This window comes from Saccostrea cucullata, unplaced genomic scaffold (assembly GCF_032062105.1).
Source record: "Saccostrea cucullata isolate Sc308-1 unplaced genomic scaffold, CSIRO_AGI_Scuc_v1 ctg1483, whole genome shotgun sequence".
In the NCBI taxonomy this organism is placed as follows: domain Eukaryota; kingdom Metazoa; phylum Mollusca; class Bivalvia; order Ostreida; family Ostreidae; genus Saccostrea; species Saccostrea cuccullata.
Window position 1 is genome coordinate 109,353 of NW_026932763.1, and position 23,062 is coordinate 132,414.

Genomic DNA, 23,062 nt, shown 5'->3' on the forward strand with positions numbered 1-23,062 from the left:
TATACAGAATTGATATGGTCTCTTTTTTCAAATGTCCAAGGTTGAAATCCTGTCATTTACGGAGTAAACTGAAAGTCTCTTTATACGAGGGTTATTTATTTTCTTCCTGCAACAGCTGCGACATTAATTCCCATACTATCATCCAAAGAAAGCATTTTATAATTTGATATAACTTAAGAAATTTATACTAACATAAAATAGGATCCTACAGCAGCCATTACATGTATATTTATTTGTAATTAATAAAATTTTGACACTGAACAAATAAATTAACTGACACAGATAAAAAGTGCTCACCAGTTTATTTCAGTGTAGTTGTATATATTAACTTTATTAATCATAATTCAAGTTTTATACCGTAGCTCCCTATGGGCCCGTCCGCCCTTCTTAATGAGCCTCTCTTCTGCAACAGCCCCCTTCCCCCTCATCTAGGTTGCGAAAATTTATTGATAACCAGTCTATTCCAGTGTATAATATTTAGATTAATAAAGTTGGTTATGGTTTAAAATAAAAAGGAAAAACTAAAATAAAAAGGGGGAGATAACAACTTTACAGTTGGAAAAGCAAAGATTAAAGTTGGAATTACCATCTTTAAATTTGGAATAACCAAGATAAAAGTTGGAATTTCTAACTTAAATAAAATATTGCGTAGCACTTAAACGGTTCCGTAAAAATGCGATTTCAATATATCTAAAATAAAGATTTCTCTCTGTTCAACGGCTCGGAGTGTTAAGAATGTGTCTAAGTTTGACACTGATTGTTATTTGAAACTGTTCATCTAATTAAATCGAGACATCTTTTAGAGGTGATAGGCAAATTCTATGAATGTGATCGTCTAATTTCATTTTGTGTGCAAGTACATGCACATGCTGGTTTAAGCGATGTGTAAAATGATTCATATACTGTATAAGTAAAATGATTCATATACTGCATAAGTACTTTTTTTCAAGTGGTTATAATTAAGGTTATATACGCGGTCACAAATTTTCCTCGGAGATTTTACTTGCTGTGCCTAATAGAGAACACCAAACACGTAGCGGTAAAGTTGTTTACTTTGTGATTACCTGTGTAATTGACGAATCGTACAGACGAATCACACGTATGGAAAGATAAAAATTATTTTTGTACAGAGTTTATCAACAAAATTTATTGTAAACATTCTATTACAGACATATAAACTTAGATTAGCATTCGGAATCAATTTAGGTAACAACCCTTAAATATAATTTTACAGATGAAACTATAGTAAATGAATAGTTAACGGTTTGTTAGCTATAGTTTACAGTTGATAAATCTAGTTTATCAACTGTGAAACAATATATGTTTAGCTCATTTGGTGAATTTGGCGTGCCATACTTGGAGGTTGTTACAATTACCAATACGATGCTTAAAGCTTTGCAAGAGCTGAGCACAATTTAACAAAAGATGCAAGTTCCAATCTAGTATAGGGTGTCGATATAAGGAACCCGACATAAATATAATAAACCGATAATGGTCGTCCATATCTAACTAGGAAATGTGGAAATATGCCCTAGCAGTTAAACTGTGTCTAAATATTTATTCAGCGGCTCCAGGAATTTCAAAACGTTGGAGGGGGAGGGGTGGGGGGGGGAGTAGAAGACTGGGAAGTCTGGGGCTGCAATAAAGCCCCAAGTAGGTCCAAGACACATAACATATTTGAGGTGTTTCCCTGTTGATTTAAGATATAAACACTATTTTTAAAAAAAATCAAATGGGGGAAGGGGCACACGCCCAGTGCCCCGGTGCTGGATCCGCCTTTGAGGTAACTACAAAATAAAGATAGAGCACGTGATGGTATTTATAAACTAGTAATACGGTTAATATCGTTGATATACCTTCGATCCTTGCGTGTTTGGTGTTCTCTAATACCCGTTTTATGCATATACGAGGGTTGTTCGAAAAGTTCGTGGAATACTGACACATATTTTTTTTTATTTGACTTCAAATGTTATCCAAATTATGTAGAAATATCTTAACAATAAATTCAAAGGTTTTCTGGTAATTTTATTTTTAAATTCCACGATTTTTTCAATTTTTTTTCCAGATTTTAAAAAATGCAAAAATCTATAGCCTAGCTGGTCAAAATTTAGTAAGTTACAAACAATACACTTAATAATGTTTAGTGATATTCACTGTAAAATGGAGCAAAACCGAAAAACATCCTTTAAATTCAAATTTAGAACTGTTACATCGATTCGTGCGAGTAAAATCAAATGGAATGAAACTTCACACACCAGCAAAACAAATATGTTTACATATTATATTGTACGTATTTTAAATTTCTAGTGAGCAATATAATAAATATCGACATCGTCCACGAACTTTTCGAGTGTAAGAAATCCACGCAAATTTCTAGCTGCAGATTTAACACAGAAAAAGAGATTTCGCAGAATTTTGATCTTTTGATTTCTGGAATTGTTTCTCTTCAGTGACTGAAAAGGTTTTTATTGTTTAAACTCTCAATTAATATATTAAATTCTTTGAAACTCAAATTATATCTAGAGTGTTATTGAGTTGTATGATGTTGCTGCTATGGTGGTGGTGGTTGGGGGGGGGGGGGGGGCTTTCTCAGATATTGATCTTTCGAGCTGATACAGGATTGGACTAGAAAATTTACATATTGTGTTCTAAATATTTGATATTTTATTATTGGTTTTGAATTTTTTAGGTTTAACTCATGATAAACTACTAGTAGTCAACGATTATTCAGTCGTTCCTTTTTCAAGTAGCTGTGTCCTATAGTTAGAAAAAAAATATGACCAACTAACTATCTGAAAAATCAGTTAACAAAGTCGTCAATTTTTTAAATAATTTTCATTATATTACCACATCCAATTCTATTCCAATTGGAGGCTTTTATCGAAGAAAGTGTTCATTTCCCATATATAATACAAGCTTTAGATCCGCCTATAATCCCTACAATCAGTTAGAGTTATTCCCCCTGAGTCAACTTCCGTTAATCCCTTTTCAATCAAAGAATCAATGAATGAGGTTGGTGCAATTTTAAAGGACAATTTTTTTGTAAAATTAGATATTTAGAAAAATAGTTAATGGCTATTATACATATGGATGTTTTTGTTATCTATTCGGTAGTTGTTTGCTGCAATCAATTTAAGTGTATTTATTCATGATTTCCCGATGATCCTTGATTTTATCATGCCACATCCATTCTCAATTCCCCATTTTCAAAAGTGAGTTATCTCCCCTCGAAATCGGAACTCTTCTACACTAACATAACTTCCGCGGACTACGCATTACGATTATCCAACAAAATAGTGATCAACTTACACGCTGCATTTAAAAATTTTAAAAGAAGGAAACGGTTTGCAAATTATTTTTTAGATAATAAGCGATTTTATAAAAGGTCTGTTACCCCCCCCCCTTTCTAGAAAGCTCTACAAATTACATAGGCACGTAGCATCGTCTTTAAAAGTGGGGGGGGGGGCAAAGAATTATTTTTTTTCTTACCTGGAAAAGTTGACAAGCAAAGAAAAACCTTGCCCAAAGTCGAAAAAGCTACTTATTTCAGTACCAATTCCTTGGTATACAATACTACATTTCCCTTATATAACTTTATCGTAGTATAAACTGTGTGTGTGTGTGTAGGGGGGGGGGGTGCCAGCAACTACGTGCCTGTTAGCTGGAAAACAACTTCATCAGAAATTTGCAATTCTATGTTACGTTATTGTATTTTTCTCTTAAAATCTTACATGTATAATCTACGGGATACATCTTATTTATGTCTTAAAAAGGATAATTTACAAAATACATGTAAGTTTTTAATAAGCGTTTTGGTGAAACCGGGAAGATGAATTTCGCTGGATGTTAGTTGAGTGTGTTATACACTTGAACTCAGAACTGACCATAAGAATGTTTCAAATCAACTTTCATGCAAAATTGATTGACACTGAGGTGATGCACGAGGGTTGCGTACGTACAGCGTGTACAGAGAACGAATATGAAAATGGGTTGAACAGTTGAATATGAACCAAAAGTGGAAATTAAAAATTATAAGAAATATTAATTGTGAATTCAATATAATTACATGTATATCAGTTACACGGGGTTTCATGACTCTCTCTCTCTCTCTGATATTGTTTTTAACACACTTTGCAAAAAAGGATAACTTATAAAAATAAATACTTACACTGAAAGGATTTATAAAACATAGATAACACTTGCTGACTTGAGGAAAAGAATGTTTTACGTATTTACGCGAAATACGCTAGGAAATTATTGTATCAATTTCGTGTTTCTGCTATCAATTCTCTGATCTAAAACAAAATGTGTATTTTACTCGGGAATATACATGTACATATGCTTAGATCCTACACTAAAACTTTGATTAAATGCAGCTCAGATTTTATACGACATATGTAACACGAATTCAGATCGATGCTATTTTAATTAGTCTTTCTTCGTTACATGACATGAGATTAAATTATTCATTTAGAATTCCATTCAAAGTTTTAATACTATATACAGTTAATCAATTATTTTACAAATAACAAATTCTGGAAACGCGGTTAATTCAAATGAAATAGGTCACCAAATGTGTTCTTCTAAGTAAAAGTTCTATGCTATGACATATAATCGAGCAAAAAACGCAGTTTCTTGATATCGGTCGTGGAAGACGAACTACTGCTGTTTATGCAGCAATTTCAGAGGTAAAACTGTAGATGGACACGTCATCAGTGTCCAAAAAATTCCTAGAGACGCACAGAAGAAAATATGGCTGCAGCAGGCTAGATTAATTCGTAAAAACTGTATAACTAAACTTGAAATTCTTATATTTGTTCTGCACATTTTGTATAAATAATGACGATCCGTCTGCAGAACATCCACTACCAAAAATTATCTTTTGTTTTGTTTTTTTTTAAATAGGCCTATTCGAATATGTATCAGCATTTTATCAGTAATTTGTTTCGGGATCTTTTTGTAAGGGGGGGGGGGGGCTCAAACAGCGCCTTATTATACTACTATAAAGATTAATACAAATCCAGAAGGAGACTATGTGTGGGCAATTTAAAAAAATACGAATCAGCTAAGATTTCTTTTTTTTAACAACACAATAACATTTTTTCGTATGACAGATACATTACACCATGAACATGTTTACATCAAAAACGTCCGCGGAAGTGACTTTATTTATAGCGCATGCGTATTAAACACAGTAAAAGAGTTCCTTTCAGGGGAAATAACTCACCTTTTGAAAATGGGGAATATAAGGGCTCAAATAATGTCGCCTCATTTTCATTTAAAAGAAATACCACTGATGTAATTTTTAAATCAACATTATAAATAGTCATATAACAATGAATAAGAATTCATATAATTATCGATCTGAAAGGGTATTTAAGGAGTTCCAAATTCAAATATAGTAGCCTATTTGAAATGTACGTTACTGTCGCCGAGGCAAATATTATTCTGAATCCCCTCTGTGTAATATATAGTTTTGATTCTCAAGTAAAAATTTTCTGATAAGTTAAACCTTGTATCATATATATTTCTTTTCTTAACAATAAATACATTTTCTTTGTGATAATAAATAATTTTTTTTGTGCAATGTCCCTGTCGCTTAATTCTACTTCAACCACATTACAAGCAAACACAAAGATTATACACCTGATAGTTTTGTTCTCCTTTATTTATTGATGGGCTAAATTTGAAATTTCAAAGGATTAATTACTCCTACTTAGATAATATAACATGAAATTGAAGAACTTGTGCAACTTTTATAAATATGTTTACGGAATGAAAGGCATTTTCAATCGTAGAGATAAGAAAGAAATGTACGTTACCTATATTCTTCCATTAAGAATACATATTAAGTAGAAAATATGAGACGACTCTGAATAAGCAACCCCTTGTATCCTGTAAACTGGCAAAGACGTTTTGCTTAACACAATTAAAAATTATTTTTTACATGAAAAGTGATCATTTGAAATGTACGTGACTGAAATGTACGTTACCATGAAATTCGAATTAAGTGAATCTCGCACGAATTTTCATGTATTCTAATACTTTCACACACTCGAATGTGTACACAAAGGAAAGTTTCAAAGGTTGGAGGTCGGCTAAATCCCAAAATTAATGAAAAGAAACGTCTCTGCTTAGGAAAAAAATATATTAAGGTCAATTATTATGCAATATAATTTTGATACCTGGTATATATTTCTGAATACGAAACCTGTATGATGCATTTCTTATGATATGCAGGTTCAAATAGTATCAATATATTGCGTGTCTAACGTATGCTTGTGGAAGAGAAATAATTTTTATATTTGAAATGTACGTTACGTATGGTAACGTACATTTTATGTATTTCTAACTGACATTTTTTTTAAATTTAGTCAATGAATTGCGTTTACACGAGCGGAACAAAATTATCGTTACAATCCATTTGACAACTGGCCACATAAATCCATCTAAATGCACCCCCAATCCTCGTAAATGTTTTAAACTGTTACCACATGCTAGAAAATTTATTTCTAAGTGTCTTAAATTCATCTTTGGCAACCTTTTTGCAGTTTGTTTACTTTTCATATGCGACTTTTCGTCAATATTAATTGAATTGTTGTTGATAATTTAAAACAAGGTATGCATAGGCTTACAATTGGTAAAAAAAAAAAAAAAAAAAAAAAAAAAAAAAAAGGGAAACAAAACAAATAAACCCAAAACACAAGACGGTCACGTACATTTCAAATACTGAATACTCAGTTTTGTTTGAATCATTGCATTTTGGGTTATATTTTTCCAGATCTGCTGAAAAGCACGTATATTTGTGTTTTGAAAAACGATGTTGCAACATACTAAATGAAATTGTTAACAAGACTGTCGATGGATATATTCGGAATAGATTTATGTTAAGTTTCAATGACCAAACACGAACATTTGTTAGATCATAGCAAAATACATCTGACTCTTATATTTTTTTGTCTGTACCCTTGCACACAGTTAGAAGTAACTAGGCTACGACCGGTGTCAATTTCAGCGAAACAGCACACACGAATGGTAATGAACTGAGGTGGAGGGGACTCCCCAATAATATGTGAAAGGAACGTTACCGAAGTGACGTGACAGTCATGTAGTTGATGACAATAACCTCGTTTGTTACATTATGATTTCTTATATCACTGCCTTAAAACGCTTCATTGATATGATTTTTATGTCAATAATTGCTTTTTTTTCAATATTTTCTTATTACTAATTTACATATTATTACAAGCTTGAAATGTACGTTACCTACTCATATTCTGAGGCAATCGTGTCTTTATAGTGGTGATTGTGACATATTACACAATGTGATTACATAGAGAATCTTTTTTGGAATAAACTGAAACAAAGCGATGAATTTTTAAATGAATTTTAGATGAATTTTAAGCTTTTTATTAAACAGAAATATATCTTGAAATGTACGTTACATTTACATAGTTTTCTAAATCGGCATGGATATATGTTAAAAAAGACAGTAACTACAAAATAGAATTTTACTACATGTACATGTTAGGTTTCAGTATCTATTAAAAATGACAAGATTCCAAACTGATCGCTCTTAACAAAACAGAGAGAAGAATTTAAAGCATATATTTGAAAAGTGTTTTTATACATCTGGATCAAAAAGTGACCTTTGTTTTTTGAAAGGAAAAATCAAACGCACGTTCGTATGCCGCGAAAATATGTTGCTGACAGAGTTGGTAGGATGTGCTGGTGTTAAGATGAGATATTCCAATTGTGAGTTTAATGACTACATTTTTTTTGACATATTTTTTTGGACATTGAAGAAAGAGTAACGTACATTTCAAGCTACATTTCTGAATAAAATCACCCTCTACTTTATTGTCTTGTCATTATTCCATGTATTATAATTTGATGAAAAAAATCTGGAAACAAAATCTTCAGATACTTTCTTTCAAAGGAATTGATAGAAAAATTGTTATCTTGAACTTCATTTTTTAAAAAAATCAGAGAGGCATTTGTGCCCTTATATTGAGAATGGGTGGCCAATTATTTCTAGCGTCTGTTGTGGCCATTTTGCATAAAATTTGCCGACCACTAAATAAATAACTTTTCATTAAACAGATTATATCATGTAAGTATGTGATACGATATAAGGATTGCTAAGTCATTAATCTCGATCGTTAGGATTTATATCGTAGTGCTTTGGTTTATATTAAATTTTCTTTGTTTTACAAATTGATCAGACACGTTTTTATATCAAGGGGAGATAAAAATATATATATATATATATTTATATAAGAATAGATTAGCATGTAAGAATTAACAGTTGATGAATTTCAATTTCTTTTCTAAGAAATAAAAAATAGAATAAAATAAATAAATAAAAATATATAATATATAAATAAAAAATTAATTAATTTTCTTTTCTGTTTCTTGCAATCAATGTACACGATGCCACCGAGAGCTAAGAAGCGCAGAATGGCTCAACCATCAGCGACTGTCTCACAGCAGCCACGAAGTAGTAGTCAGGCTACAGTGAATTCCCAGACGTACTCGTCGTCGGTGTCGGCAGGATGTCCAGTACCAATACCACCGGCCCAGGCTCCAGCAAATTCTTCTGTAGCGGAAGCTCAACCCATGTTGACAAGAAGTTCAGGGCAATCCCTTGCACTGCCTACGCCTGGAACATTGATTTCAACTTCAGCAGATGTGGGCACCACCCCTGTTTCTGTCCCATCAGTACATATGATTGGTACGAATGTTTCTAGCACAATCAAGCAACGTATTATTGGGGGCAGTATATTGATTTGGCCACATTGGTAACACCAAAATCGGGGTCTGATGAAAAGAAATTAGTTATAAATAGTATGGGGGAGATAATTTCTAAAGATCTCAACTCAAAAAAGGTAGAAAACATAGAGCAATGGACTGATCTTATGCTCATATTTGCAAGCGTGTACTTGAGTGCACATCCCGCCAAGACCCTTGACCTGCTTAAGTACATACAGACCGTAAGAATGGGTGTTAGCAGGGGGTCTCTATCTTGGAAAGAATATGATACTCAGTTTAGGCTGCGTAAGGAGCAAAATCCTTCATCATCATGGGGCGAAGTTGACTCAGAATTATGGTTAATGTACATGCATTCTGGCCCTGCTTATAACGTGACAAATGAACCCAAAACAAATAATGGTAAATGTTACAATTTCAATTTCAAGGGGTCCTGCGACAAATTTCCATGCACGTATAAGCACAGCTGTCTTCGCTGTGGCAGTAACCATCCACTGATACATTGTATTACTAGTGTACAAGCCCCAAACACTGGGTCTGCACAAACATTTCGCCAACAAAATTCAAATGGTCAATTCTTTGGACAGTCAGGTTTCCGTACACAAACCACCAATGCAAATACCAACTACATGTATAAAGGGTATTCCACCAATGCAAATACCAACTATAAGGGGTATTCCAACAGCAACACCCAGCGCCAAACCGACACAAGACCAAGATTCCGCAGTCCGCAATCTATGGCGTCTAGGTTCAACTCCTATTAATTCACACGCCCTTAAAAAATGTCTCGTCCACTATCCTAACAAAATTGTAGCAAATCGGCTAATTCAAGGATTCTCTCAAGGGTTTAAACTCCATTATCATGGGCCCAGATTACCAATTCAATGTAATAATTTGAAATCCGCGGACGAACATCCGAATGAACTTAAGGAGAAAATCGACAAAGAAATTGAAATGGGGAGGATACAGGGTCCCTTCACGCAAATACCAATTTCTAATCTTAGGTTATCTCCAATTGGGTTAGTGCCTAAGGGGGATAATTCGGGCTGGCGTCTAATAACTCACCTCTCTTTTCCGAAGTTTAGTAGTGTGAATTCCTACATAGATCCTTGTGAGACTGCTGTACAATATTCATCCTTTGATTCAGTAATTCAGATGATTGCTAAATTAGGGAAGGGGGCTTTCATAGGTAAGCGGGACATAAAATCGGCATTTCGACTTCTCCCAATATTTCCCGGCGATTTTGATCTTCTTGGTTTTAAATTTCAGGGTAATTATTTCATAGACAAATGTTTACCTATGGGGTGTTCCATTTCGTGTAAGGTTTTCGAGGAATTTTCTACATTTTTGCAGTGGGCTACGATACAGCGATCTAAAACATCAACAATTGATCACTATCTTGATGATTTTATATTTGCTGGGAGGGATGCCCATTCTTGTCAAGAACTTATGTCGAATTTTCAAGGCGTCTGTGATGAAATAGGTGTTCCCATTGCCGAGGACAAATCTGAAGGCCCTACTATGGTTATGACGTTTTTAGGTTTTGAGATAGATACTTATCATATGTTAGTTAAGATCCCCAATTCAAAATGCGTGGAGATACTGGGTATTTTACACCATCTTGTCGTTCAACGCAAGACAACACTCCAACAAATACTATCTGTTTTAGGTAAACTGAATTTCTTTACAAGAGCCATAATACCAGGTAGGGCATTTCTGCGTCGGCTTTATAATGCTACAATAGGAATTTCAGAATTACATTATCGCATAAGGATAACTCAGTCAATGCGGCAGGACTTGTACATGTGGATTAGTTTTCTTGAGTCATTTAATGGGACTGTGTATTTTTTAGATAATGAGTGGACGTCAGACAACAACATTAATTTTTATACAGATAGTTCTGGTTCGTCTTACTTAGGTTGTGGTGCTTATTTCAATGGGGAATGGTGTTTTTACCCTTGGCCAGAAACTTGGGCGTCCAATGAAGTACTTAGAGACATGACCCTTTTAGAGTTAGTTCCGGTGGTCTTGGCTATTTATTTATGGGGTAACAAACTAGCTAATAAAAAGATAATTCTCCATATAGATAATCAAGCGGTAGTCGCTATATTAAATAAGCTCACCTCCAAATCAGAGCGGGTCATGACCCTACTTAGATCATTGGTACTTGCTTCTATGAAATATAATATCTTGTTTCGTGCAGTTTACATATCAAGTAAAGACAATGTAGTAGCTGACTCAATTTCTCGTAAGCAGTGGGCCAGATTCCGACAAGCAGCTCCACATGCCAGGACACATCCTTGCCCAGTGCCCCTATCATTCCGCAACATCATCTCCAGCCTGAGTTTGCTAAACTTTTAGACGCTTCAGTATCTGAAAACACACATAAATCTCATCGTGCTGGAATGGCAGCTTATTACAAAGTATGTAGACTCCTTGATTGTACGCCATGGCCTCCTACATTAAACTCAGTCGTGCAATTCGTTTTGCATTCATCATCATCCGGTCTTTCATATGGTACCGTGAGGTCATACTTGTCTGCCATTTCATTCTATTGTAAATTGCAGAGTATTCACGATCCAACCCCGGAATTCTTGGTTACAAAGTTATTGCAGGGTATGAAACGTTTGAAACATAAAGCAGATACGAGATTGCCAATAACGAAAACAATTTTGATAAATATTATTCAGGTTCTGCCCATAATATGTACCAATGCTTTTGAAACAGCTCTTTTCTCTGCTGCATTCTCCCTGGCCTTTCATGGGTTTTTTAGAGTGGGCGAATTAACAGTTAATACAAGCAAAGGTGATCAACAAAATACAATTCAAATTGACCATTTGAACATAAATCACGAAACACAATCTCTCTCACTGACTATCCAGCACTCGAAAACGGATCAGTTAGGTAGAGGCGCAGTACTACAAATAGATAAGCAGGGGGGGTGTAGTATGTCCATATCAGCTCATTACCAAATACGTCAGCATCCGTCCAAAGGGATCAGGTCCATTATTTCGACACTTCGACTTATCCCCACTCACTCGTTATCAATTTACGGGGGTACTGTGTAAGGCAGTAAAGCACCTGAATTTACCTGGTATCTCGGGTTACAAATCTCACTCTTTTCGTATTGGCGCAAGTACTGATCTCGCGTTAAAAGGATATTCAAATAATGACATTCAGAGATCTGGTCGTTGGAAATCTGATGCTTACAAATCCTACATTCGCATACCAAAGTTCTAATTTAATTTTAGATACACAGACTATATGGTTGGTGGGTTCATCAATAATCAAGCACGCCTTTTTGGAAGCTGTATTAAGACCAGGTGGTACAAATTTGACACTAGAAAGAAAGCACATCTCCCTGTGGTGGCAGGGTTATAGTGGCCTCCAGTTAAGTAAAACAAGACAAAAGATAAGAACTCTGGAAAAGGTGGGCCCTGTACCTAATTTCATTCTTATACATTGTGGGGGGAACGATTTGGGCAATGTATCGATCAGAAAAATAAGGGTTGTGGCAAAGCAGTTGGTTTTATTTTTAATGAATCACTTTCGAAACATTAGGATTATATGGTCATTTATCCTTCCTCGTCTTCAATGGGGCTATTCGGCAAATTTAACCCTGGTAATGCTGAACCCGGAATATTCCGGGATCCCCACTGAGAACGGCTGATAACAAGGAGCACCATCACTTGACGACTTGCAGAGCAACAAATAAGACGTGTATAGCCAGTGTTAAGAAGAAAAGACAAACAAGGATAGGTAATATATTAATTCTAAATTTACAAAAGCCGTTGAGGGCTGTTAAAAATTTCCTGCCGCTGAGGGCAGAGGTTAATGCATAAAATTTTAAGCCGCTGAGGGCTAATAGATAAATTTACTGCCGCTGAGGGCAAAAGTTTAAGCCGTTGAGGGCTGTTAAACATTTTCTGTCGCTGAGGACAGAAGTTAATGCATGAAATTTTAAGCCGCTGAGGGCTAACTATTTTACTGCCGCTGAGGGCAAAAGTTTAATGCATGGAATTTTAAGCCGCTGAGGGCTAAACATTTTACTGCCGCTGAGGGCAAAAGTTTAATGCATGGAATTTGAAGCCGCTGAGGGCTATTGAACATTTCCTGTCGCTGTTATTTTACTGCCACTGAGGGTAGATTTATTGATATCAAATGCATTAACTTTTAAGCCGCTGAGGGCTTTAGAATTTTTCCTGCTGCTTAAAACATATTGTTGAATGAAATGTAGAAAGTTAAAAGCCACTTCGGCGTGTAAAACACATGAAAGTTTGAAAAGCCGCTAAATGATGATGATAATCAAAATATAGAGTTTGTCTATAAGCTAATTAATGAGATATTAGGAGATACTAGTTTATGAAGATAAGCTGCTTGAAAATTCAATGCCAGTGAAGGGCCCGGGCTATCCACGACTATTGAATAAAATCTTTAATATACGAAAGTTATTAAGAATAGATATAAATATACAGTATATTGTTTATATGAATTATGGCTCTTTAAGTAATGATGCGAGAGGCCGAATCATGATGATTATAAAGATTTATAGATATAACATGATCAGATGATATTAAGATGAACGTCTAGCATATTAAGTTAAATGTGGTAATCATTTTCATGTATTTTCTCATTACTAGATGCCTCCTCCGACTGTCTTAAAGCGGAGACACTCTCTGCGGGGGAAAGACTTGTTCCCCGTCATCAAAGAGCTGCGAGGACTAGAACAGCCGGTGAAGCAGTTCGCACGGTACAAAATTAACACGCCGCTTGAAGACATGGACAAAGAGGAAGTAATTAACGCCGTCAGGGAGTTGACCGGAGAGTCGGAAAAAGACTGCCTGCAGACGGCTGGTAGAGAGATGTCAGACGAGAATTTAAGGACGCTTCTCCATCTAGTTATCTTAAGGGCGAATGAGTTCGGCCAACCAGCTGGCCAAGAATTAGCCGCCGAGAACAAGGTAAACAGTTAAACTGTAATGATAATTAGTGTAATTATTACTAGCATCATAACTACGGGATGTCTTAATCAATATTCCTTATTCCATGAATTATACTTGTGTAGATAAAATTATTAAAAAAAGAAAAGAAAAAAAAAATAAATAAATAAATAAATAAACGATTTTCATTTTGATTGATTTTCACAATTATTTGTGTACAGGAGAGTGAGCCGGAAGAGCCACCTGCCAAGAAAGGAAAGTCGGCACCGAGCGTTGAGAAGAGACTACAAGAACTTGAGAAAAGTCAGAAAAATGAAGAGGACAAAGAAATAGAGAATGTGAAAGAAAAGGTGAGGAGTTTGGCACTTCAAAGCAGCCCTAGTATCCCTCTTCTCCTTGTTTCTTTGGATGAGCTCGCCAGAATAACTAGGCGGAAGGGCCATGATGAGGCCTCCGTGTTTGATGAGCTTTCCCGACAGGCTAATTTAAATCAAGACAAAATTGATGTCCCAAACTTTTGTCTAAGTGTCCTTGGAGGCAAAGCGTCTGATATAGTAGGTAAAGCGCTGTCTAAAGCTATCAAATCAAAACCCGAAACGAAACCGTCGGAAACGGAGAAGACTCCAACTCAAACTCAATCTCCACTATTGAATCTATATGGTCAACCAAACTACATGGGATATATTCCACCACACTGCAATTTTGTACCTGGTTCGCACGGAGTGGGTTCTCAGTATGGGTACCGCCGATACCAGCGCGCTCCATATCGGCAACCGAGGACCGGCTGTCTATTCTGCGGGGCAAATGACCACTATGTCCGAGACTGTACGAAAATGAAGGCTGCGAGAGGAAAAATGAATTCTCAATGACATCAGACAATTTTAAAGAACGGATTTAGTCAATTTTAATTAATTTCTCAGACTTGAAATGTACATTTATTGGTAATTTCTTTAAGTAAAATATGATATTAATTATCACTTGTCAATGATTTGAATACATGTACATGTAGTGTGTTTTCAGTCTGAAAGTAGAATTAATTACATATAAAATGAAATGAGTGTTATTGGTATTTGTTATCCCAATACCTGATATCCGGGGACACTGAAGCCCTAGTGAGTACTCTCACGTGGATTGATGGTTTGGGATCATGTTTTCCCATGTTATCCTAGTAGATGATGCTCAAATCAGAGGTATAATTATTAGTAATAATAAATATCTCATGTTTGCAGGAATTTAACATTTACGTTCCTGACTGGGAGAAAAGTGACGAATTTAACCCAGAGGAAATTATTTTACGTAAGAGAGAGCATCCTACTTGGACGACATTGGGAGAATACGGTTCCAAGCCAACAATCCATGCAGATGGACAAGTATTTATGGATTCTTACAGCGATTTACTGCATTTGTCTGTAAGAAATCCTGATCGATTCATTTCGGGTGAAATTCACAAACACAAAGATGAATGGTTGCGTATAACTCAAAGAAACTCGGACAAAATGTCAACTACAATTCAAAATTGGGTCAATAATGGCATAGATGTTAGGTCCTTCCTGCGTCCGTTCAAGGGAAACTTCAAGGGGCAATCATATGATAATAGACTCCCACCAAAACAGTATTTTCAAAATTCTAAAACTTGCAGAAACTTTGTTCATTTTATTAGAGAAGAAATAAGTGAGAGACTAGTGAATGGTTCATTGAGATTATGGGGAAGGGTGGGAACAAGCTGTCTCCCTCAGATTATCATGCCTTTGACAGTGGAGCCAAATAAGCCACGACTCTGTCATGACGAGCGCTTTTTGAACTTGTGGACTAAGGATTTACCCTTCACATTAGATACACTTAAAGACGTTCATAGACTTGTTGGGGAACATGCTTACATGATGTGTTGCGATGAAAAATCCGGATACGATCATATTAAACTCACCAGAGAATCAGAAACGTACTTTGGAATTCAGTTTGGGGGATGGGTCTACACATACACAACCCTACCATTTGGTTGGAAAGCCTCTCCCTACCTATATCAAATGATTGGGATGCAAATCACATCATATCTTCGAGAGAAAGGTATTCATATGGTTTAGTACATTGATGACAGGCTTGCAGTGTGTCAGCAATATGTTCAATCAGAAATTCAAGAACAAGCTTGTCCGTTACAAATGGTGAAACTTATTGTGACCGAATTAACAGCCTTAGGATATACACTAGCTATCAAAAAGTGCCAGCTTATCCCAACTACAGTAGTCCGATACTTAGGTTTTTTAGTTGACTCTACTAAACAGGCCTACTTACTTCCATTGGATAAAAAGAAATCATTCATCAGAATACGAGAGAGTATCTTGCAAACAAATGAAGTTGATGTTAAAACACTTCAACGATTCGCCGGGAAATGTATATCAATGGCAATCGTTATACCAGGTGCCAAATTATATACAAGGGAAATGAATTTCGCGATATCACTGTGCATGAAGAATAGTAAACAAACAATCATTTCTCGTGAGCTGCGACAAGAGATCGAACACTGGAGGTTTTTGGACGACTGGGAAGGCTTCGCGCCTTGGAGACAAGAGAAACATCTTCAAATGTCACTGTCAACGGATGCATCCTCTTTCCGTTATGGAATCTCCCTTATGTCAGGCCAAGACAAGGGTCTATCTTTTGGAGACTATTGGTCAAACGAGGATGATAGACCGATTCATCTTAAGGAAGCATCAGCTGTCGACATTGCCCTCAAGTCCTTAGCGATGAAAATCAAAGACCACAGATTAGACATCCATGTTGACAATACCGCAGTCTTGCATGCTTGGGAAAATCAAAGGTCACGGGACCGGCATTTGGCTGATATAATGAAAAATATATTCCAGACAGTTTGGAAATTGAATATTGACTTGAGATTACACTATGTGCCCTCATGGTAATGCTGAACCCGGAATATTCCGGGTTTCGAATGCATGTGCTGTGAGCTGAACCCGGAATATTCCGGGTTACGACATATTGTTCATTAGCATATTTTTATAACGTATTTTTAAACATCCAATGGAAATAAAGTCTAATAAAAACCTTTTCCTTATTTGGTAATACGTTTGGGGTTAAAACTAGCTCAGTGACGTAGCTAAAATCTGATTGGTTGTTATTTAAAACAAGTGTGTAGTTGCGAGTTTATTTATGGGTGACCCAAAATGGCGGCGTTCTTACCACAACATGAAAACTTCTTCAACGAATTATTTAACGACGATGAAAGTGACGAAGAGTTTGAGGGATTTGAGTCTGATGATCTGGCCGACAGTTCCGATGAAGAAGTCAACGAAAATCCGAATAATTTCATGGCAAACTGGCAAGATGGTGACCGACCTCGCACTGACATGGGCTTCACAGGCGTCCCTGGACTAAATGTTGAAATGCCAGATGATCAACGTTCGCCACTTGATTTTTTCAACCTATTCATCAAGGATGATGATTTCCAGACTATGGCAGACGAAACTAATCGCTATGCGGAGCAGTATCTACAACGAAATGAGGGAAACCTCAAGCCTTCTTCCCGATTTCGTAACTGGGTCAAAACCACAGTGGATGAAATGAAGGTGTTTATCGCAATTACGATTGCGATGGGTTTAGTAGTTCAGCTGGACATTTCCGAGTATTGGACGACATCGGAGGTGAATACCACACCGTTTTTTCCGTCATTAATGCCAAGGGACAGGTTTTGGCTCCTCATGTGCTTCTTTCATTTGGCAGATAACAGCGCACAGGTACGTCGAGGAAACGCGGGTTACAACCCTCTATACAAACTCGGATCCCTTTACAAAAACATTATTTCTTCATTCGGGACTGTGTTTCGTCCACACCAACATCTGTCTTTGGATGAAGGGATGGTACCGTGGCGAGGAAATCTGTCTTTTCGTGTGTACAATCCAGACAAACCCAAGAAGTATGGGATCAAGGCCTACATGTTGTGTGATGCAGTGACTGGGTATTGTTTACGTTTCAAACTTTATACTGGGAAATCGGAGACACCTGCTAGTGCAAATGGGGCTACATACGACTTAGTTATGGACATGATGCGAGGATACTTTGGACAAGGTTACATTTTGTACATGGACAATTATTATAGTTCACCACAGCTTTACACAGACTTGTTTGTGCTCGGGTGTGGTGCCACTGGAACATTACGAGTTAACCGGAAGGGAATTCCGCAGCGGATAAAGGACAAAAAGGTGGACAAAGGTAACATGTTCAGTATGTGCAATGATGAACTTGTTCTTGTGAAGTACCATGACCGTAAAGTTGTTTACCTGTTATCTACCATCGAGGAAGCTGCAAAAGCCCCCTGTGGAAGAGTGGCACCACGAACAGGAACACCCATCGAAAATCCTGCTATCGTTAATGTGTACAACAAGTATATGGGAGGCGTAGATCGGTCTGATCAAATGGTTTCTTACGCTACTTTCAATGCCAGGACCCTGAAGTGGTGGAAGCGCGTGATTTTCCATGTGATTTCTCTAGCTACTTTGAATGCTTACCTGTGCTACAAGACCCTAACTCCAAGGAAACCTATGCTTCACAGAGTTTTCCGAAAACAACTTGTAACCGAACTTGTGCAGTCCGTTAATAGAGCATGTGTCCCAGGAATGTGTACAAAGCCTGTGGGGAGGCCTAGCACTGCAGCAGAACCCATCATGAGACTGCAGGGGCAGCACTTCCCCATGAAGATCGTTGGAACAGGCTTAAAGAAAAACATTACCCGTGCTTGTGTCGTGTGCTCGGTGGCAGAGAGGCAGAGGCTCGAATCAGTTGGTGAAAAAAGGAAAAGAGCAGGAAAGGAATCTAGCTATCAGTGTGACAAGTGTCTGACTGCCTTGTGCGTTGACCCCTGCTTCAAACTTTTTCACACACATAAAGACTACATAGCTGCATACAAGGTGCGTGTGATGGTCGACGAGTAGATTTCAGTTCAGATGTGAAAATTATGTGCGGATACAAATCCATCCAAAGAATTTATTTATTATGACATTTTATGTGTTCATTGTATTATTCATGTTATCTGTTATAAGTTATTTAAAGTTTGAAACAGGGATCAATGCACAAGGCACATTGATAACTAGATTCCTTTCCTGTCCTTTTTCTTATGACATTTTATGTGTTCATTGTATTATTCATGTTATCTGTTATAAATTATTTATTTATTTATTTATTTATTTATTTATCTGTAATTAATCAGTTTATAAATTTCTAATGAAATATCGATTAATTTGATTTAAAAAATGATATTTCTCTTCTAAAATCTATTTCTTTATGTTTTTACCTGTATTTACCTGAAGATTACCTAAATATATATACATGTATATAATTATTACCTGTTCAGGTGTGAAAATTATGTGTGGATACATTAAATACTACCATATCTATTTATCATGACATATTATGTATTTATTGTATTATTCATGTTATATGTTATAAGTTATTTATTTATTTATATGTATTTAATTAGCTGCATATTTAAAGTTATTCAGTCGTTTTCATTGGTTGTTGAAATGGATTATACCTGTTGAAAAATACATACCTGTTCTGTAATTGAATGAAGAAAATTATCAATTAATTATTAATTTATTAATTTCTCATAAAATATTGATTGATTTGATTTAAAAAATAATATTTCTCTTTTAAAATCTATTTTTTTTTATGTTTTTACCTGTATCTACCTGGAGATTACCTGTACAGCTGTATATATACAAATATATTGTATTATAACATGTTTGAAATAGAAGCTAAAAGTCTGCTGAACATTTTGATGTATAATATGTCTATATTACTATTATTGTTACTAAATAAATTTGATTTAAACAAACCACCTCTTTTTCTTTCAAAACTAGGCAAAAATATTCAGCTCACAGCCTTTTCACTTTGTATTATATATAGCATTACTAGGGTTAAAAGCTATGGAAAATGCACGCAAACGGGTTAATTCTGGTATAGCTGCAATTGTCTTGCAATCTGGGGGCGCAATAATCCGCCATACAGACATTAAACCTGATCCGGCCTTGTTTTTACACGACGGGGTACACATGTCCTCGTTGGGAAATAACATATTTCTAAACTCTCTCCAGGGGGGACTTGAGGCTATCGTTGCGCATGGTCAATCCTGCTTTCGTAATTAACAAGGGTCCTGGGTACGGCTGTTCGTATATGCCGCTCTACCCCCACCATGATGGCGGAGTTCCCTGGATGAGTTTCATTCTGATCCTCATCTCAGGGAACTTGTGGCGTATAAGCGGCATTTGGTAATAAATATATTGTAAGCTTTGACCTCTGCACCTCCCAGGGTCAATGCTTTCTAGATATATATGGTGAACTTTGAACTTGGATGTTGTTGTGAACTTTGAACTTGTTTGATTGCGATAAAATGTGAACTTTGAACTTTGATGTTGTATAAACTTTGACCCACCACTATATGAACTTTGACCTTTGGTCATGACCTTACTATTTGATTGTATTTGATGTTGAATGTTGTTTGTGCATTTGATTTGGGGCATGCTCGTTGCTGGCTGCCCATTGCCCATTTTGTTTGTTTTGTATTTGAAAGCAAGTTACTAATAACAGCCGTGCCCTAATATCGCCACACTTAATAAAATAAATTTCAAGTTACCATTCGTTTGAGTTTCACTTTTCTGAGATAAATTTTTTTCAACACCCACAAAGTTGTTTTTTTTCAGGAAAAATATTAAAAAATGCAAAAAATGTATTTCAAAAATTGTCTTAGGGGGAAAAAAGTAACAAAGCTCTTTTTTATTATTTTCTTTTTCTTTTCTTTTTATTTATTGCAAAAGGAGCGCCAAAGGATTCAAATAATAAAAGTGTTGAATCAAGGAACTATATTATTATTAATACGTAATCTTTAAGTAGTAGGACTTAAAACCTAAAGGAAATAACCCTTTAGACATGTTCTAAGATGATTCTGTCAGGAAAGATACTTACTCCATTCATCGTTATTCGTCCTGTAATAAATCCATATGTCATGTATACTATAGATGGACGTCAGATTAACCCACCAGGTGGTAGTGTTGTGTTTTGAAGCTGATTTAGTACATTGTCCGCCCCGACCACTCAGGTCAGATGTCCGACCATCTACGGCATTGCTTGAGTCAAATATGTTTTCTCTTCTATACGGATTTGATTGCCATGTTGGTTTATTCAGGGCCACATTGACTAAAATGGTAAAAATTTTTACTTCCTGTGACATATTTACAGCAAATAGATTAGATTTTCAAAAAAATACACAAACACACACAAGCAAAAAAACAGGATGTGTTTGTGAAATACTGATGCCTCCGTATGGACCAACGTAGCGAGGGTTCAGCTTTCTCAAATGTAGATTAATACGTTGGTACCTGAAGTAAGGCCTTTTCATAAGAAATACAAATATGAATAATAAAACACTAGCACCTTCTGTTCAAAGGTTATGACCAAGGTCAACGTTTCTAAAGGTAAGGTAAACTCCGGGGTTAAGTTCAAAGGGTCAAGGTTGTTTGTATCTAAAGAAAGGCCTGGTCTCAAAGATAACATATCGTACTAAGCTTAAAGTTTGTAAAAAGTACGTCAAACAGAAAGATCAAAGGGTCAAAGTGGTTAATATCCAATGAAAGATCTTGTCACAAGGATTACGTATGTGAAGAATGAAAGCCCTAGCCCTTACCGTTCAAAAGTTATGGCCAAACTTAATGTAGGGAAATGTCCAAGGTTAAGGTCAACAGGTCAAAATTGTTGGTTTCTTTGCTACAAAGAATAGATATTTGAAATTTGAAATTCCTAGTATCTACTGTTTAAAAATTAGGACCAGAGTAAAAGTTTTGATTTTTTGTGTTAAAATAGGTCAAACTCCAAGGTCAACGTCAATGGGTCGAAATTCTTGATATCAGATGAAAGGTCTTGTCACATGAATTAAACATGTGATGTATAAACGCCCTAGTTCTAGCCCTTCAAAATTTATGGTCAGGATTGTATTTGAAAAGTAGGTCAAACTCCAAGGTCAAAGTCAAAAGGTTAAAGTTCTTGAAATGTAATGAAACATCTTCTCATAAAGATTACATACATGAAGTATGAAAGTCCTAGCCCATACTGTTCATATTATGGCCAAGTTTAAAGTTTTCTCATAAGTACGAAAATCTCAAAGGTCAAGGTCAAAAGCTTAAAGTTGTTGGTACTCTATGAAAAGAATCGCCACAAAAAATTCATTTGAAGTATAACAGTCCTGGTATTTACTGTTCAAAAGATATGGCCAATGTAAAAATTTGGAATTTTTGTGTAAAAGTGGGTCAATTTCGAAGCTCAAGGACAATAGGTCAAATTTGGAGGTACTAAAAGAAAGGACTTCTACACAAGAAATACACACGTGAAATAGCTCCACAAAATTAAAATTTATGGGAAGGGTAAAAGTTTTTCCAGACAAACAGAGAGAAAGACAGACAGCTAGACAGACAGACTGGCGGACACGACAAAAACTATTTATTCCCGAAACGTCTTCCACGTGGGCATAAAAATATAAAAGATTTTGTCATGGCTGAGAACAACACTTTAAAGACAGATGATAGAAACAAGAAAAAAGAGATATCCAATAAAAAAAATAAAGAAAGAAGAAAAGGGAATTTTTGCTTACTTTTAGAAATGATTGAATTAATATTGAGTAATGATGCATCGTACCGTTCTTATAACCGAAGAGAAAACAGTTTCAATCACTTTAAATAAAAAAATATGGATTAAATAGATTTATTAAAAAAGATTGAAAACATAGGTTATTAAATAGGACATGATAAATGTTTTTCTACTTGATAAAAATATATCTGATGGCAGGCACCAGTAAACCTGATACGTATATTAACTGGATAAAAAGAAAATCAATGAATTTTTTTCTTTAGAAGTAAAATAAACTTACCATAAGCAAGTGTATATCCGATTACAAATGCTAAGAAGTATATTCTAAAACTAATTAACACCATTTCAATAAATATCAATAAAGTAACTCGAATGCAAAATTATTAGAAAAAAAATGTACTAAGAATGAATATTCAACTTTTTTGAGGGCAGAACATTCCTTGGTAGCTAAATAATAATGAAATAAAATGAGTTCATCTTTCAAGATAAATCTACTTAAACTTGTTTGCATTATTGAGAAAACGGAAGGAAGTTTGTTTCCTTTATGATTCATCTGCTATTCATTCAAACTCAGATAGTGTCAATTACATAATAAACGATGTTCTTTTCCTTATCCCTTGACAGGATATGATTGTTAAAACAGGTGACGTTTATCACATCAGCAAATACAATTTATCATTCACACAAATGCTGACTGACGTTTTTCTTAC

The 23,062-nt window shown here is 35.6% G+C and overlaps 3 protein-coding genes across 5 annotated transcripts in view; 1 reads left to right on the forward strand and 2 right to left on the reverse strand.

The window, feature by feature from the left end:
- The window catches only part of LOC134236042 (protein draper-like), a 38,866-nt gene extending 15,956 nt beyond the window's left edge, over positions 1-22,910 (reverse strand). Inside the window, exons 1-2 of one of the 3 annotated variants that reach the window (XM_062718228.1) lie at positions 22,633-22,910; positions 20,679-20,909 (exon numbers count right to left, since the gene is read on the reverse strand). In XM_062718228.1, the coding sequence (XP_062574212.1) occupies positions 20,679-20,909; positions 22,633-22,696 (295 nt within the window). In that variant the 5' untranslated portion in view covers positions 22,697-22,910. The remainder of the gene's footprint in view (positions 1-20,678; positions 20,910-22,632) is intronic. The other 2 variants (XM_062718229.1, XM_062718230.1) reach the window with 2 other exon arrangements.
- Positions 1-23,062, reverse strand: part of LOC134236039 (multiple epidermal growth factor-like domains protein 10) — a 110,315-nt gene that overhangs the window by 62,502 nt on the left and 24,751 nt on the right. The gene's annotated exons all lie outside the window — the stretch shown is intronic.
- LOC134236043 (uncharacterized) lies at positions 12,418-14,712 on the forward strand. The gene is made up of 3 exons (XM_062718231.1): positions 12,418-12,528; positions 13,410-13,730; positions 13,931-14,712. Exons 2-3 carry the CDS (start codon positions 13,410-13,412, stop codon positions 14,576-14,578), a joined length of 969 nt encoding a protein of 322 aa, XP_062574215.1. The 5' UTR covers positions 12,418-12,528; the 3' UTR covers positions 14,579-14,712.